Genomic DNA, 20037 nt, shown 5'->3' with positions numbered 1-20037 from the left:
AGGTCGACTGACTTGTTAGCCATAAGTGGGTCAACTAACCCTAGTCGACCATCCTTGTGTTGTAGGCGACCGATTAGTGAGTCGACTAAGCATAACTCATACTACTATTGGATAAGATATATCAGATAAGATTTTTCATTAGTTCCAATGTAGTCTGCCATCCAATTTAGTGAAATAAACTTTAATTTGAACAACAAATATTATATATTATCTCATACTACATTTATTGATTACACAACAAATAACACAAGTTACAGACACAACACATACACGACAGTTAAACGGCTAGAAAACATACGAATACACATACCTATCATCCATGGCAGTTAAACACATTTAAAACACAAAGAAGAAGCTAATCATCACTCAAATTGTAAGTGGAGCCAAATTGTGTTGAGCATGAGTCTTCACATTTTCCTTTACCCTTGCCCTTTACCAACCCCTTCGGCTTTGCCTTTCTTTTTGAGTTACACTTGGACTTTTGTTTACCTTCAGAAAGATCATAATGTGCGGTGCAAGTTGATCTAGTATGTCCATATTCCAAGTAACGACTGCATTTTCTTTTAGATTTGAAATTATCTTTGTCCTCTCCTTGGGTCGGTATACGAGCAGTACTCTTCGGTCTACCCGATTGTCGCTTTGTAACCAATGGCGGTAGGACGGTTTGTAGGTGTCCTGGATCTATCCATTTAGAAATATGATCTAGCGTGTTAATATCTTCCATGTATGCCGACTTGTACGTTTCAGTGTGGAAATACTTCTGAACGTGTGTAGTAACATTACGTAGGACAAAATACCTTGCTACTGCCATTACATGTCCACAGGGTATACCAGAAAACTGCCATTGTTTACATGTGCAAGTTTTATCTTGTAGATTGACTTTACCGCCTTTTTTCATATCCAATACCTCAAACTTAACTTGTGATATCGGTTTGAGAGTCCAACTAATAGACTTACGATTTCTTTTACCAAGCTTACGCTCTGCATATGGTGTGACAGGTGTTGTTAAACCATCGGCAGTGTTTCGGTGTTCCCAAAACCATTGTTGAACTGAAGCTCTAAAGAATTCAAGAAGCATTGTAATTGGGAGTTTCCTCGCATGAACTGACAGTGCGTTCATTGACTCTGCACTATTAGAAGTTAGGTAAGCATACCGAACACGATCTGCATGATGTCTAGACCATCTGTTGAACCCAACAGTAGTGAGTGTACGTGCACTGTCTGGGATACATAGTATACCATAGTGGTGATCAAAATCAGATTTTCTATACGCTTTGCACATTTTCCAGTAGTGCCACTCGTAACTTTTAACCCTTTTAGACACACTTTTGAGGTTACCCAACAAATGTCTAGCACATAGTGCATGAAATACTTCTGAAAATACGTTTGATATGCCAGCATCTATTGCAGGTGCCCTGTCAGATATAATGGTAAGAATAACAATACAACACCCCGAAGACTGTAGAGAGTCTCTTAGATTACCAAAAAACCATTTCCAATGATCGGTGGTCTCTCCTGCTCCAATACCGTAGGATAATGGAAGGATTCCATTGTTAGCATCCATAGCGACAGCAATCAAGTTAGTCCCCAAGTAACGACTTTTTAAATGAGCCCCATCGACTATGATTACTGGTGGTGCATAGTTAACAAACGAACGTGTCTGCATATTAAAATATTGAAACATTATTTTTAAATACGAGTTAAATTAATAAGTAAATAAAGAAAGCATTGAACATACCGCTGCACCAATGGACATGTAACTCATAACAAATCTGCCTTTGTTGTCCGTTTGAATGTTGGTTACACTACCTGGGTTAGACAATCTAAGATTATGTAGGTTTAACCGATTATTGTATTGTTGTTGTAGGTTGAACTGATCATTAGGATTAGTAAGGTTTCGACCTAAAACATGCATTGAATTCGTAATATCTTCTAGATATATGTGAACGGGTTGATTTGAGATGGCGAAATTCATAAAATCATTAAAATCATCTTCATCATCAGTGATATCCAAGACACAGTTATCGATAACGTATTTCATAGATATAACTAAATCTTGTGAAACATCGATTTTTTTTAACACATATTTTAATAAAAGTGTACGATTTAAGGGTTTGTTTGGCGCGATTGTAAGTTTCAAAGGTACTCTGGGACAATTAAGTGGCATATAAACTATATGATTATTGACATGTTCAAAATAACCTCCTGAACAGATATATATCTTTAACTTACTCATCACTATAAATGTAAAGACATATAAAAGTAGGGATTACTCACCAATAAGTGATGACCTCAAACTGCGCAAAGAGTTAACTTCAACTACTAAGTTGTTGTGAATATGAATCTGGTGTGTTTGAATATCGATCAAGTATGGTGTTTATTAAATATGGGAATTACTTATGGGATCCCATTACTTATAGAGTACAAATGGATAACAGGAATAAAAGGATCTACGTTATCCAATTAAATTCATGAAAGGTGAATTTCCTATCCGTAACTAATAAGTATAAGAAATGTTATCTAAATGTGGGACCTAGGTTGCCTTTTTAATCATGAAAGTCCACTGTGGTCGACTACTTCATATATGGTGGTCGACGATGTCATTTTTATTAAGTGGTCGACCCACATCAGGGTCGACCACAGTGTATTTAAGCAGGGGTCGACCACATTTTCCACGGTGGTTGACTACTTCATATACGGTGGTCGACTATGTCATTTTTATTAAGTGGTCGACCAACATCAGGGTCAACCACAGTGTATTTAAGCAGTGGTCGACCACATTTAACACCAGTGGTCGACCAGTCATTTGGTGACTGTCAAAAGATTACAGTGGAGCATGTTCAACCTGCTGACCTAATATGCCAACACAAACATTAGAGCTACCTTTTACAGTGGAGCCTGTTCAAAATACAATACCAACACAAACATTAGATCTACCTTTTACGTACTTCGATTCGAGATCTAAAGAATGCCTTCCCCATCCTATGTCTGTATTCTAATGCAACCTTCGCAGTATCTTTCTCGAATGGGTAGGTTAGCTGGCAAAACACACGCTCCATGTTTATGCAAACCCATACACCACAGTCACCGTAATATCCTGACTGCTGAGGTGAGTCGATATACATAAATGTAGATGGCATCGAGACGTGTGGTGGAGGAGTGTAGTTAATTGCCCTCAAAAATATAAATTTATAAGTATGATTAGTTACAAATATAAATTTTTATGTATGTTAAAGATAATAACTAAGTTATGATTATAAATTAATTATAAGTATGATTATTATAAATGTAAACTTAAGATGATATAATTACGATAAATATAATATTATTATTATCATTATGATTATGAATATTATTATAATTTCTATAAAAATCATAAAATTTATTATTTGTTCATTAAAAACTAATACTTGTGTCATTTTATAAGTTATAATATTATTATTAGTATCATTACTAGTATTATAATTATTATCAGTATTATAATTATCATGATAAGTATCATAATCATTATTATTACCCTTACATACTAATTGTCATGAAAATTTTTGTCGCTTTTGGCCCTCCCACTTACCCATACACCACCCCCTACATCTCCCCTTACAATAAAAAAAATAAAACCCTGCCTTATCTCAAATCAGCCACATCTCTCTTCTAGCTTCTTCCCTAAACTCCCAAAATTCTTCCCTAAACTCCACAAATCAAACGCCTGAAACCATCTTCATAGCTTCATCCAACTCCATTGTTTAGGAAAAGACAGAAACCTTATTCATCACCATCATCTTCATCAGCTCCTCCTCTCCGACACATTCCAACTGACTGTCGATGATCAACAATTGAAGAGTTTTCCTTTGATATTTTGGTCGTCTAATGCGATTAAAAGGTCGATTAAGGTTTATAATCATTTGTTTCCGTGTTTCTTCTGCTCTAAGCTTAGGGTTTCTTTGATTGAATTAGCGGTTTTTATGGATTAAGTGATGTATTTAGTTGAAGGTGAATCTTTTATCAGGTTTAGGTTATACATACTTCGTTTACTTCGATTTATTGTTGGTTTTCGTTACTGATTTTGTTTACCAGATTTGATTAAAAGTTAGGTTTATGATTTATCGTTTTTTTTTTGTTCTTTGTTGCTGTACAGATGATGATGATGCTTCTGTTGAGTTTTATTGATTGATTTTTTATTGATTCATTGAAGCTACAGTTAATCTTATTAATGCTCCTGTTGCGTTTCTGATGTAATCTTTCAGAGTTTTGTTTAAGTTTTTTTTTTCCAATCATGATTTATTATTCTGATACTATTAAATATTCTGTGCTTATTACCTAATTACCTTTCTTATGTGTATTTGGTCAGAACAGGGCTTCAGTTTCCGTTATCTCAATCGCTACAATCGCCATCAGGAAGATGTTATATTGCACTTTCCATGGTATAAAATCTGCATCTCTGTAACTGTATGTTTGAACTACCCACTTTTGCTTCACTGTTCCAGCTACATATATGCAGCTTACAATTATAATTATAATATAATGCATTATATAACCTATGTATAGTTGCATTATTAGTACTTTTACTATATATAGTTTCGTTATTAGTACTTCACGATTAGACTCAACAATCCCAAAAAAACACTATAATTTCTGTCGACCTTCGAATTTAATTCAATTAATTATTACTTTGTTTTACTTACTTCCCATTATTTTTATGTCATGAACTTCAAATACTGTATAATTTGGCCTACGATCCAGATTGTGTAAGAAATTGCATAAGTTAGTTTAGTTGCTCCCATACCTGAATAGAATTATGTTTGGTGATTATGTTCTGTTTTCTTTTAGTTTGTTACTTTAGACACATTTAAAAATATTAGATGTGTGATGCTATCTTTGCAGGTTGTTTTCCATTGTTTTGTTGTTTTCGACTTCTTATCTTTTTTAAGGTAATATGACTGCTTACTTTTGCATCCTTCTCTTTACTTCATTGTGCTCTTACCCTTTTCATGTCCTTTGCTTATTTGTAGTTACTGATTGTGGGTTAAGGAAATGATAGGCGTTGGTGTGTTGCAACGTTAGAATCTTTTTGGTGTCCATTTGGGTAATATTAACCTCTATGACCAAATGGCTGTTAGTTGAGGTAATGGTTAATTTAGATAGGTTGTATATGTTGTAGTAAGTGTATTTGCAAGTGTTAGTATTTTGAAAATAAATTTTGGACTTATTATGGGTTAAGATAGAAATTATGATCCATTTGGGTAATTAGGCCCTATTTCAATACATCTGAAATTCCAAACACATCCATAATGTCATTTTAGATTTATGGTTTGAAAATGAACATTCAAGTCGCCCGCAATGAATTATTTTCGTCAACAGGAAATAGTGTTAGTTTTGGAAAAAAATGCCAAAATGATATATTAGATGTTCTAACGGTTGATATAATCTGAATGTTCTAACACTTGATGAACATAATTTTTATAGAAAAATTTCCCGACAAGCTTCGAAACCATATATGAGATGTTTAGATTTTTCAAGTTTAAACTTGATTTTCGGGTCGTTAAAAAGTGGAACTGCAGCTGTTGACTTGCTGTTGTACAGCAACAGCAGAAGCAGGCGCGAGGCTATTTTATAGAAAAATATCAGAAAGTCCTAACTCTCAAACCGTAAATAAATCAGATTTGATGGGACCTGAAATCTTCTGTAATGTTGCTGGAAAAAATTTGAGTAAAAAATTTAGGTGTTTCAGTTGATGGTTCTACAATGAAGACCTAAGGTTTGTTATAGAAAATAAAGCCATAGTAAATTGTACTGCATTTTTTTTTAAATTTTTTTTTTTTTTTTTGGTGCATCAAACTGGTTACTAAAATTGCATGTTTGTAAACATCTTAAATAATATATTTTATTTATATGCTTTGGATGTGGTGTTAGTCATATACTGAAAAAAAAGTTCTATACGGTTTTGTTGATTTGTTGGGCATAATTGGTCTTTTAAACATGTTATTCATTTGAGTTATAGAAGCTGTCGAAATAATTAAGTGCTCTTTAGATTGATCCTAACTTGATATTCATTTGACATATATATGGTACATCTAGATGACTGTAATGCTAAGACAGTTTCATTTGACCATGAACGATTAAAATTTAAAATGTGCATTGATATGTATGTTGTATTTAAGTGGCATGTCTAAACGGTTTTGGGTTGAAATGGGTAATGTTTTGATATGCAGATATCGGTGAGGTGGGATGGTTAACCCAAAAAAAATTTGGTATGTTTTTTTTTTTAATAACAATTTAGGCTGTTTTGTGCATTCTAAAAATGAATAGGGAGACTTTCAACATGTTTTAAACTTAAAATTATCCTATTTAGTTGATCTTTTTAGATGTTTGATCACCTAGATTTATTACATATCCTACATCAAACCGTTTATTGCTAAATGGTTATAAATAGCTACCTTTAATACGATAACCCTTTAAACCATTTTTATGCTAAAACATGCAATATTATTTGATATAGTGGCTATAAATTGTATTTTGTCGCTCTTTATATAAATGGGTTGATTTGCCCCATTTGAGATAATAGATAACCATAACAGAATGTAGTTGACCCCACCTCTTTTTTTTTCTTTTCTTTTTTTGAAAGGCCCTTTGGTAAATGGGTAGAAATAGCTACCTTAATTGTAGTGATGGGTAATGTTTTGATATGCAGAATATGGTTGAGGTGGGATGGTTAACCCCCCAAAAAAATTTGGTTTGATTTTTTTTTTATAACCATTTAGGTTGTTTTGTGCATTCTAAAAATATATAGGGTATTTTGGACTGCTTACCCCATTACCTGTGCTGCTTTTGGCATTTAGATTTTTTGTTGTAAATTATTGTCATTTCGAACCCATAGTCCTCAGGTTTCAGCTACCTTTTGGGAGTTAAACTGATTTTGAGTGCTCAAATCTGGTGGAGTAGAGATCACTATACAACACGGTAAATTAGCCTTGATGATACACTCATTCTTCCTATTGTATTGCTGTGTTTTTAACTTTTAATGATGATTTGCTTATTTGATTAGGCCATTTCTGCCATGCTCTGTCAGAGGCCGGTGAAAACATTGAAGAAGGGAGAAAAAGTAGCCCTTACAGTTAAACCTCAATGTAAGTGAATGTTTTAGTACTTTAAAAGCAGATTCTATTTGGTGAAATATTAGGTTTTTGAGCCCAACACCACATTCTATTGGGAAATTCCCCAAAATACACTTTTTTAAAAAGTTTTATTCCAAAATACACTTTTAGAAAAAAAAATTGTCTATTTACACCATTAAGTCGACCACACATTGGGTCGACTACCTCTATACCTGGTCGACCACACCAAATTTAAATGTGGTCGACCACCGTTTATAACTGGCAAGGTCAACTTCTGTTGGCTATCGGTCGACCACTATATTCGACCCCAAAAAACACGGGCGACCTTAATGATGGTCGAGCATACAAAAAGACACTGAAATAGCGAGTTGGGATAAAAAAAATTCAAATTTCAACTCTAACATTGCAGATTCAAACCTGATTCATCAACCCTCATTCATTGCAGATTCAATCAAGAGATCACTTCAATAGTTTGTAGATAAACCCTAATTCCATCGTCAGTGTATCTATTTCGTCCCTAGATTCAATCAAGAGTTCCCTTCAAAGATGACAGATATTGAGGTAAAACCTAATTCGTTGTTGTATGTATATGTTAGTTTATCTGTATGTGTATATATGTGTATATATGTATATCTATGTATGGGTCCCTGTATTTATATATATGTGTGTATGGATGTATTGTATGTGTGTATATTTCAGTATATGATAGGTATCTGTAATTGTATATGTATATGTAAATGTAAATGTATATGTATATGTATATGTATATGTATATGTATATGTATATGTATATGTATATGTATATGTATATGTATATGTATATGTATATGTATATGTATATGTATATGTATATGTATATGTATCTATAGATATACAATTCTCCCATTGTTTTTGCTAAAGTGTATATATCTGTATATGGTTATGGGGATGCCTTAGGTCAGAAGATCACTTGCATACTCGACCATTCAAAGGGTCGACTTCCAAAAACATACACTATAGTCAACCCCATTTTGGGTCGCCTATAGTTGAATAAAACTTTAGTCGACCAAAAAGAAGGTCGACTATAGTGTATTTGCTTTTCAATTGTATGTACCTGTATGTATGTGTATGTATATTAACATTTATGTATAATGACATTATCATTGTCTGATTACAGGTTTGGTTCGAGGCCAAGGTCACAATTCGAAGCAAGATGTCTCTTATAAGGGAGATTAAGAACAAACTCACTCCGGCTCAGACAAAGATTTTCAGAGAGACGTGTTTCGGTCATTGGTTAGATATAAAGTGTGATGACAATGATCCGGGATACATACATTGCTTATTAATGAATCAGACTGACCGTCCGAAAAAGTTTGTAATCAACGGATGCGAAATATGTGAGGAGCCAGAAGAGCTATGGTTTCGAGTTACCCGAGACCATGTCATTAGGTGTGGTAGACGTGAGTTTTGCTTGGTTACCGGGATGCGGTTTGGTCCAGTTACATCTTTTATAGATTGGATAGGTCAAGAGAGGTCGGATTTTGACCACTCGGTTTCATCTCGTGTTTTTATTAAACGACATAGTGGTCAACGTCACTTTCGGAGTTTCACGACGCCTTTTTTAAAGATGAGTTGAAAGGAACTGACAAGGATAAGGTCATAGTCGCCATTGCGTTGATAATTAACTTATGCTTCCTTGGGAAGCAGTTGCGGGATAGCGTAAACGATGACATGCTTCTTTTATTAGAGGACTTTGAGTTGATGAACAAGTATCCGTGGGGTTCTTTCTTATGGACCAAACTTTACAATAGTTTGCATCACGTGTTAGTACCTTATAAAGAGAAGGTAGCAGATAAAACCCGGAAGGGGGTAATGACATACCATTTGAGCGGCTTCACTTGGGTGTTTAAGGTAGTAATCCGTACTTATGAATTTTAAGCAATTAACATGTTTCATATTTAACCAAATTTGGTTTTTGTTTATAGATGTGGATATGGGAGGCATAGAAACACCGAATAGAAGCATATGCTTTCAAGCCAGAAAGTGAAGGCATACCTCGTGGAATCCACTGGAAACGGAAGAAGAAAGTCATGGGCTGGAATGGGTACGTTGAGTTGATGCAACTCCCGGTGAGTATAATTATACCAAAATATGGGCCAAAATATTTATGTATGTGTTATGTTTATATGTATGTGTATATCTATATGTATATGTAACTGTATATGTATGTGTATATGTAACTGTATATGTATATGTATATGTATCTGTATTTGTATATGTAACTGTATATGTATCTGTATATGTATATGTAACTGTAACTGTATATGCATATGTACATGTATATGTAACTGTATATGTATATGTGCATGACAGGATGATATCCCGGACGAAGAATGACCTCTCAATCGTTTGAGGCCCACCAAGACAGAGGTTAAGTGTGAGTGGTGGGTTGCTAGTGCAAACTATTTCAAGAACCCCGATGCTAAAGTACCGGTGAAGAAAGTTGATGATCCGAAGAAATTTGATGATGAGACGAAGAAGGAGTTGACGGATATGATTAAGAATTTGACAAAGAGATTAGATGACCAGGAAAACAAACATGCCAAGGAGATTAAGGAGATGAGTGATCGAGTTGAGGCTGGCATCCGTGTTACACGTGAGACACTAAAGATAGTGCAGAGTTTATATGTTTCTAGAGGCTACCACAAGACAATGATTTTAAAACTCCATTCTATGATACAAAACGTACAACAGCATATCCGTCAACAAGAGCAGGTAATTTCTTATTATATAATTTATTTAAGCAAGTTGGTAAGTTATATAAACTGTCCAGTGTGCAAATTTGTAGTCGACCCTTCATTGGATCGACTATCACCACGTTTACATTGTAGTCGACCATTATCTAGGTCGACTATAATACATTTATACTATAGTCGATCCATGTCAAGGTCGACTATATGGATGACTTTCTGATGACTTACTGCTGTGTGTTTCTGTGACAGGATGATGGTGGTTTCATTGGTGGATATGTGTCAGATGTTGAAGTTCAGACAACCAAGAATAATATGTATGATAATGTGAAGGTTGCTTCACCGGTTTATGTGAGGAGAAGCAAAAGGGACTGTCGGGTTGCACGGGTAAGGATGTCTCCCTTCGTTACACCGTCACAAATGATCAAAAAGGGTGCTAAAAGAAAGCCTGACATGCCAGAGAAAGAAATCCCGATAAAACAACAGAAGACGGGGAGGCTGAGTGCCCCAGTAGTGCCTGATAATGTTATTCTAGAAATCATTAACGATTTGATTCATAAGTCTGGACTTATCTATCCCGGCCCGTCCACATTATATCATGATGAAAGGAATCTGGACGGCCCTAAGACACCGGAAGAGATGATGACTCCGCATTACGAGTGCTTATCGGTATTTGTTCAGGGCCTATCCGACGGATTTATATTCATCACTGATGAGTTTTGGGAGCGGATCTACAACAAATTTGAAGGCGGTTACTTAGATAACTTTATAAGTGTTTTATAAACTTATTATTAAAGTGGTCGACATTTAACTCCGCTAACTTGAGATTGACTAAGTGATTGTTAATTTCAGAATATTAATGGTTGGGGATCTATGTTGTTGTGGTGGAGCTACCGTTTAGATCAAATGGATTTTCAGCCACTAAAGGACCGCCAAAGATGTACGATCATGCCAGTCGACATGATTAACTGGATGGGGATTTTTAAAACGGGTGTAACACTTGACCCGAATTACACCAATCCCAATATTACTTGCTATGCAGACGGATCGAGACTCCCTTTTCCACATTGGTCGAAGTGTCAGAAGGTTACAATATCAAATACATATACATATACAGTTTAAATATACATTGACATATACATTCAGATTAGAGTTATCTGTATAACTTTCTAACGTTAATTGTAGGTCCTATTCCCAACATGTTTGGAAGATGCGGATCACTGGGTGCTTATTGTGCTTGATCTTAAGGACTTCATCGTCGTCATTTACGATAGTTTTGTCAAGCACAAGTCAATTAACCACCGCGCTTATTATGTTTCCGAGTTGGGTAAGTGTCTGCCAGAGTTTTTGAGGGCAATTAACTACACTCCTCCACCACACGTCTCGATGCCATCTACATTTACGTATATCGACTCACCTCAGCAGTCAGGATATTACGGTGACTATGGTGTATGGGTTTGCATAAACATGGAGCGTGTGTTTTGCCAGCTAACTTACCCATTCGAGAAAGATACTGCGAAGGTTGCATTAGAATACAGACATAGGATGGGGAAGACATTCTTTAGATCTCGAATCGAAGTACGTAAAAGGTAGATCTAATGTTTGTGTTGGTATTGTATTTTGAACAGGTTCCACTGTAAAAGGTAGCTCTAATGTTTGTGTTGGCATATTAGGTCAGCAGGTTGAACATGCTCCACTGTAATCTTTTGACAGTCACCAAATGACTGGTCGACCACTGGTGTTAAATGTGGTCGACCACTGCTTAAATACACTGTGGTCGACCCTGATGTTGGTCGACCACTTAATAAAAATGACATAGTCGACCACCGTATATGAAGTAGTCGACCACCGTGGAAAATGTGGTCGACCCCTGCTTAAATACACTGTGGTCGACCCTGATGTGGGTCGACCACTTAATAAAAATGACATAGTCGACCACCATATATGAAGTAGTCGACCACAGTGGACTTTCATGATTAAAAAGGCAACCTAGGTCCCACATTTAGATAACATTTCTTATACTTATTAGGTACGGATAGGAAATCCACCTTTCATGAATTTAATTGGATAACGTAGATCCTTTTATTCCTGTTATCCATTTGTACTCTATAAGTAATGGGATCCCATAAGTAATTCCCATATTTAATAAACACCATACTTGATCGATATTCAAACACACCAGATTCATATTCACAACAACTTAGTAGTTGAAGTTAACTCTTTGCGCAGTTTGAGGTCATCACTTATTGGTGAGTAATCCCTACTTTTATATGTCTTTACATTTATAGTGATGAGTAAGTTAAAGATATATATTTGTTCAGGAGGTTATTTTGAACATGTCAATAATCATATAGTTTATATGCCACTTAATTGTCCCAGAGTACCTTTGAAACTTACAATCGCGCCAAACAAACCCTTAAATCGTACGCTTTTGTTAAAATATGTGTTAAAAAAATTGATGTTTCACAAGATTTAGTTATATCTATGAAATACGTTGTCGATAACTGTGTCTTGGATATCACTGATGATGAAGATGATTTTAATGATTTTATGAATTTCGCCATCTCAAATCAACCCGTTCTCATATATCTAGAAGATATTACGAATTCAATGCATGTTTTAGGTCGAAACCTTACTAATCCTAATGATCAGTTCAACCTACAACAACAATACAATAATCGGTTAAACCTACAACATCCGACCAATTATCAGTTCAACCTACAAAATCCTTACAATAATCAGTACAACCTTAATCATCCATCCAATAATCAGTTCAACCTACCTCAGCAATCCAATCAATAGTTCAACCTACATCATCCATACAATAATCAGTTCAACCGACAACAGTCATCCAGCAATCAGTTCAACCTATAACAGTCAACCATCAATCAGTACGACCTAGAACACCAAAGTAACAATCAGTTCAACCTACACCACCCATACACTGATCAGTACAACCAACCACATCCATACACAAATAATTCGAACCTACAAAATCAATCTGTAAATCAGATCAACTTACAAACTCAAACCACGGATGAAATCAACCAACAAATACAATACACCAATTTGTTGAATGATAAACAACCACCGTTTGAAGGTAACGAAGATCATTACATGGTTGACCTACCTACATCTGATCAAAGCGGATCTGAGCATGATGATATGGAAAATGTGAATCCAATCAAACCAACAAAACACCCTTTTTCTAACTACGTAGTTGATGAGGATGATGTTCCTGATAGTGATGATGAATACGAAGATGAATACGTCGACCAAACACAAACTTATGACCAGCCAATTAAGTATAATCCCCAACCAGATGATATATTTTGGAACATGCCACCGTTACTGTCGAACACCCAACCCGAAATGAAACCTAGATCAATGACAATATATGAAACCTCAGATCTAGTTAAATTGAATCAGACTTTCAAAAACAAGGAAGATTTTCTTATGCAATTACGTACAAAGTGTGTTACTGAAGGGTTCCAGATAAAACCAAAGTACTCAGACAAGTCAAGGTATACAGCTACATGCATATCACCAAATTGTTCATGGCAAATTACTGCTAGGTGTATACAAGATAGCAACAACTTTCAAGTACGGAAGTTGAATGATCTACACACGTGCTCAAATACCCAAATTCTTCAAAACAATAAGCATGCCACCAAGAAGGTCCTAGGTAATATACTGAAAGAGGTGATGAAACAAGAAGGTCGTGTCTATCGACCGAATGATATAAGGACTGATATGTCGACGCGATTTAAAATAAGTCTATCATACCACCAAGCATGGAAAGCCAAATGTTACGCAATTGAGATGTTGAGGGGTAGTCTTGAAGATTCCTTTCAAATACTACCTAATTATCTATATAATCTTAGATTTTCTAACCCAGGTAGTGTAACCAACATTTGAATGGAGAACAAAGGCAGATTTGTTATGAGTTACATGTCCATTGGTGCAGCGGTATGTTTAATGCTTTCTTTATTTACTTATTAATTTAACTCGTATTTAAAAATAATGTTTCAATACTTTAATATGCAGACACGTTCGTTTGTTAACTATGCACGACCAGTAATCATAGTCGATGGGGCTCATTTAAAAAGTCGTTACTTGGGGACTAACTTGATTGCTGTCGCTATGGATGCTAACAATGGAATCCTTCCATTAGCCTACGGTATTGGAGCAGGAGAGACCACCGATCATTGGACATGGTTTTTTGGTAATCTAAGAGACTCTCTACAGTCTTCGGGGTGTTGTATTGTTAATCTTACCATTATATCTGATAGGGCACCTGCAATAGCTGCTGGCATATCAAACGTATTTCCAGAAGTATTTCATGCACTATGTGCTAGACATTTGTTGGGAAACCTCAAAAGTGTGTCTAAAAGGGTTAAAAGTTACGAGTGGCACTACTGGAAAATGTGCAAAGCGTATAGAAAATCTAATTTTGATCACCACTATGGTATACTAGCACGACGTATCCCAGACAGTGCACGCACACTCACTACTGTTGGGTTCAACAGATGGTCTAGACATCATGCAGATCGTGTTCGGTATGCTTACCTAACTTCTAATAGTGCAGAGTCAATGAACGCACTGTCAGTTCATGCGAGGAAACTCCCGATTACAATGCTTCTTGAATTCTTTAGAGCTTCAGTTCAACAATGGTTTTGGGAACACCGAAACACTGCCGATGGTTTAACAACCCCTGTCACACCATATACAGAGCGTAAGCTTGGTAAAAGAAATCGTAAGTCTATTAGTTGGACTGTCAAACCGATATCACAAGTTAAGTTTGAGGTATTGGATATGAAAAAAAGTGGTAAAGTCAATCTACAAGATAAAACTTGCACATGTAAACTGTAGTGACCCGAACTTTTCCATGTTTATATATATTAATTGAGATTGATATTTACATGATTAAATGTTTCCAACATGTTAAGCAATCAAACTTGTTAAGACTTGATTAATTGAAATATGTTTCATATAGACAATTGACCACCCAAGTTGACCGGTGATTCACGAACGTTAAAACTTGTAAAAACTATATGATGACATATATATGGATATATATATAGTTAACATGATACTATGATAAGTAAACATATCATTAAGTATATTAACAATGAACTACATATGTAAAAACAAGACTACTAACTTAATGATTTTTAAACGAGACATATATGTAACGATTATCGTTGTAAAGACATTTAATGTATATATATCATATTAAGAGATATTCATACATGATAAGATCATGATAATATAATAATTTAAAATCTCATTTGATATTATAAACATTGGGTTAACAACAATTAACAAGATCGTTAACCTAAAGGTTTCAAAACAACACTTACATGTAACGACTAACGATGACTTAACGACTCAGTTAAAATGTATATACATGTAGTGTTTTAATATGTATTTATACACTTTTTAAAGACTTCAATACACTTATCAAAATACTTCTACTTAACAAAAATGCTTACAATTACATCCTCGTTCAGTTTCATCAACAATTCTACTCGTATGCACCCGTATTCGTACTCGTACAATACACAGCTTTTAGATGTATGTACTATTGGTATATACACTCCAATGATCAGCTCTTAGCAGCCCATGTGAGTCACCTAACACATGTGGGAACCATCATTTGGCAACTAGCATGAAATATCTCATAAAATTACAAAAATATGAGTAATCATTCATGACTTATTTACATGAAAACAAAATTACATATCCTTTATATCTAATCCATACACCAACGACCAAAAACACCTACAAACACTTTTATTCTTCAATTTTCTTCATCTAATTGATCTCTCTCAAGTTCTATCTTCAAGTTCTAAGTGTTCTTCATAAATTCCAAAAGTTCTAGTTTCATAAAATCAAGAATACTTTCAAGTTTGCTAGCTCACTTCCAATCTTGTAAGGTGATCATCCAACCTCAAGAAATCTTTGTTTCTTACAGTAGGTTATCATTCTAATACAAGGTAATAATCATATTCAAACTTTGGTTCAATTTCTATAACTATAACAATCTTATTTCAAGTGATGATCTTACTTGAACTTGTTTTCGTGTCATGATTCTGCTTCAAGAACTTCGAGCCATCCAAGGATCCATTGAAGCTAGATCCATTTTTCTATTTTACAGTAGGTTTATCCAAGGAACTTAAGGTAGTAATGATGTTCATAACATCATTCGATTCATACATATAAAGCTATCTTATTCGAAGGTTTAAACTTGTAATCACAAGAACATAGTTTAGTTAATTCTAAACTTGTTCGCAAACAAAAGTTAATCCTTCTAACTTGACTTTTAAAATCAACTAAACACATGTTCTATATCTGTATGATATGCTAACTTAATGATTTAAAACCTGGAAACACGAAAAACACCGTAAAACCGGATTTACGCCGTCGTAGTAACACCGCGGGCTGTTTTGGGTTAGTTAATTAAAAACTATGATAAACTTTGATTTAAAAGTTGTTATTCTGAGAAAATGATTTTTATTATGAACATGAAACTATATCCAAAAATTATGGTTAAACTCAAAGTGGAAGTATGTTTTCTAAAATGGTCATCTAGACGTCGTTCTTTCGACTGAAATGACTACCTTTACAAAAACGACTTGTAACTTATTTTTACGACTATAAACCTATACTTTTTCTGTTTAGATTCATAAAATAGAGTTCAATATGAAACCATAGCAATTTGATTCACTCAAAACGGATTTAAAATGAAGAAGTTATGGGTAAAACAAGATTGGATAATTTTTCTCATTTTAGCTACGTGAAAATTGGTAACAAATCTATTCCAACCATAACTTAATCAACTTGTATTGTATATTATGTAATCTTGAGATACCATAGACACGTATACAATGTTTCGACCTATCATGTCGACACATCTATATATATTTCGGAACAACCATAGACACTCTATATGTGAATGTTGGAGTTAGCTATACAGGATTGAGGTTGATTCCAAAATATATATAGTTTGAGTTGTGATCAATACTGAGATACGTATACACTGGGTCGTGGATTGATTCAAGATAATATTTATCGATTTATTTCTGTACATCTAACTGTGGACAACTAGTTGTAGGTTACTAACGAGGACAGCTGACTTAATAAACTTAAAACATCAAAATATATTAAAAGTGTTGTAAATATATTTTGAACATACTTTGATATATATGTATATATTTTTATAGGTTCGTGAATCAACCAGTGGCCAAGTCTTACTTCCCGACGAAGTAAAAATCTGTGAAAGTGAGTTATAGTCCCACTTTTAAAATCTAATATTTTTGGGATGAGAATACATGCAGGTTTTATAAATGATTTACAAAATAGACACAAGTACGTGAAACTACATTCTATGGTTGAATTATCGAAATCGAATATGCCCCTTTTTATTAAGTCTGGTAATCTAAGAATTAGGGAACAGACACCCTAATTGACGCGAATCCTAAAGATAGATCTATTGGGCTTAACAAACCCCATCCAAAGTACCGGATGCTTTAGTACTTCGAAATTTATATCATATCCGAAGGGTGTCCCGGAATGATGGGGATATTCTTATATATGCATCTTGTTAATGTCGGTTACCAGGTGTTCACCATATGAATGATTTTTATCTCTATGTATGGGATGTGTATTGAAATATGAAATCTTGTGGTCTATTGTTACGATTTGATATATATAGGTTAAACCTATAACTCACCAACATTTTTGTTGACGTTTAAAGCATGTTTATTCTCAGGTGAATACTAAGAGCTTCCGCTGTTGCATACTAAAATAAGGACAAGATTTGGAGTCCATGTTTGTATGATATTGTGTAAAAACTGCATTCAAGAAACTGATTTCGATGTAACATATTTGTATTGTAAACCATTATGTAATGGTCGTGTGTAAACAGGATATTTTAGATTATCATTATTTGATAATCTACGTAAAGCTTTTTAAACCTTTATTTATGAAATAAAGGTTATGGTTTGTTTTAAAAATGAATGCAGTCTTTGAAAAACGTCTCATATAGAGGTCAAAACCTCGCAACGAAATCAATTAATATGGAACGTTTTTAATAAATAACAACGGGACATTTCAGTTGGTATCAGAGCGTTGGTCTTAGAGAACCAGAATTTTGCATTAGTGTGTCTTATCGAGTTTGTTAGGATGCATTAGTGAGTCTGGACTTCGACCGTGTTTACTTGAAAAATGATTGCTTAACAAATTTTGTTGGAAACTATATATTTTTAACATGTGAATATTATGTGATATATTAATCTCTTAACGCGTTTGATATTATATGATAGATGTCTACATCTAGAACAAGTCCCATTGACTCACCTAATAATAATGAAGAGTCAAATGTAAATTGGAATGATTCGTGGACTGATTCACAAGTTCCCGAAGAGGAACCGGAAGAAGAGTCGGAACCGGAAGAAGAATCTAAACTGGAAGAAGAATCGGAACCGGATGAAGAAATAGAACCGGTGGGGGAAATAATAAAACGGTTAAGTAAAAGAAAATCCTCAACCAACCGACCAAGGTTAATTATGGTCAATGGTGTTTCTGCCAAGGAAGCAAAATATTGGAAGGATTACCAATTCTCCGATGAATTGGATTCCGACGAGAATTCCGATGATGTTATAGAAATTACCCCAACTGAATTTAAAAAGGCAAAAGAAAATAATAAGGGAAAGGGCATAAAAATAGAGAAATCTAATTCCAACCCCGATGAACTTTATATGTATCGTCAACCTCCGAAGTCCTTAAGTTGTAACAATGACCCGGGAACCTCTAAACCACCAGGTTTTTCTAAACCAATGTGGAAAACGACGGCTCGTATTAGGGGAACATCATATATCCCTTGAAACTTGGCAAAACGAACCAAAACCGAAGAATAAAAAACAAGCGAGTCGGAATAAGATAGTTGTATTCGTGTGGTGTAATATATGTAATATAGTGTGCTTATGCTTTATGATATATGTAAAAATTGCTTGTATTAATAAGTATTTTTTTTTATGAATCTAACTCTTGTCTATTTTACAGTATAAAAACACAAAATGGATAGACAACCTAATATTTTAAGAGACCTACCCGGAGACATGATTGATGAAATCTTGTCTAGAGTCGGTCAGAATTCTTCGGCACAACTATTTAAGGCGAGATCAGTTTGTAAGACATTCGAAGAACGTTCCAAGAATGCCTTGGTTTATAAAAGGCTTTCGTTTGAAAGATGGGGGATATCACATTGGGAAATCCATAAGTTACGATGTGTTTACTTTGACGCATATATTGCGGGGAACCCAAATGCTATTTTACGCAATGGGTTAAGAAATTATTTTGACTCAATATATCCGAATATTGGACTTCGTGATTTAGAAAAAGCGGCTAACATGCAACATAAAGAAGCATGTTATGCTTACGGATTAGTAATGTTCGCTTCTCACCAAAGTGAGAACAAGAACATCGGCCTACAACTATTAAACAAAACGTTCCCACAAGTGACGGAGTCAGTAATTGGGGTAAGAAATGAGGTTTTTAGATTGTTACGGGACTGTTGGACATTACGTAACCCTCGTCCCTTTGACGACGTTACAACACGCTGTTTTATCAACGGCCATAACGGTTATGTTCCACAAGACCAAGGATGGGAAGTAGTCCTAGTAAAACCAAAATGCATGACTTGTTTCTGGACGTATGAATTACGTGTCTTTATTGCCTTTGCTGAACAACTTGTATACTAGCTAGAATTATCTTCACAACCATCTTGTATCAAATTTATTGTGTACTATATTTCATGCTATATCTAAAATAAGCGGTATTGTAAGTTTGTAAAATATAGTGTAAAAGTTTGAACGCGAAATATTATTATAATCAGTTTTTCATATAGAATTGTAGTAGTTGAATTGTATATTAGCTACTAAGTATGAACTTAACGGGTAGGTACTACCCGAATTTAAACTTATAAAACGCTAATATGAAGAAAAAGCTTTTATAAATGAGTTCATATTATGCTACGAAATACTATTAACTACTCTTAATATTCTGTATGATTAACTTGTTCCATTTGACTATTTTGAAGGAAATGGCACCGACTACTCGACACACCGTGAATATGAATGAAGAGGAATTCCGTACTTTTCTAGCTTCAAACATAGCCGCAGTACAGGCTGCGC

At 34.7% G+C, this 20037-nt stretch overlaps 2 protein-coding genes across 2 annotated transcripts; one reads left to right on the top strand and one right to left on the bottom strand.

The window, feature by feature from the left end:
* Window positions 1-355: 355 nt before the first annotated feature.
* LOC139848721 (uncharacterized) lies at window positions 356-3140 on the bottom strand. The gene is made up of 3 exons (XM_071838429.1): window positions 2945-3140; window positions 2846-2898; window positions 356-1660 (listed from the first exon to the last, which is right to left on the bottom strand). Exons 1-3 carry the CDS (start codon window positions 3138-3140, stop codon window positions 356-358), a joined length of 1554 nt encoding a protein of 517 aa, XP_071694530.1.
* Window positions 3141-14055: 10915 nt separating this feature from the next.
* On the top strand, window positions 14056-14713 carry LOC139848715 (uncharacterized). The gene is made up of 2 exons (XM_071838421.1): window positions 14056-14066; window positions 14134-14713. The coding sequence occupies exons 1-2, from the start codon at window positions 14056-14058 to the stop codon at window positions 14711-14713; spliced, it is 591 nt and encodes a 196-aa protein (XP_071694522.1).
* The last annotated feature ends 5324 nt before the right edge of the window (window positions 14714-20037 follow it).

This window comes from Rutidosis leptorrhynchoides, chromosome 1 (assembly GCF_046630445.1).
Source record: "Rutidosis leptorrhynchoides isolate AG116_Rl617_1_P2 chromosome 1, CSIRO_AGI_Rlap_v1, whole genome shotgun sequence".
In the NCBI taxonomy this organism is placed as follows: Eukaryota; Viridiplantae; Streptophyta; class Magnoliopsida; order Asterales; family Asteraceae; genus Rutidosis; species Rutidosis leptorrhynchoides.
This window is presented reverse-complemented; position numbering and strand designations above follow the sequence as displayed.

Coding starts and splice junctions, on each gene's coding strand:
- LOC139848721 (XM_071838429.1), bottom strand. CDS start 3,140: ATGCCATCTACATTTATGTATATCGACTCACCTCAGCAGTCAGGATAT. Junction 2,899..2,944: donor TAGATCTCGAATCGAAGTAC/GTAAAAGGTAGA, acceptor TATTTTGAACAG/GCTCCACTGTAAAAGGTAGC. Junction 1,661..2,845: donor TTGGCATATTAGGTCAGCAG/GTTGAACATGCT, acceptor TTTAATATGCAG/ACACGTTCGTTTGTTAACTA.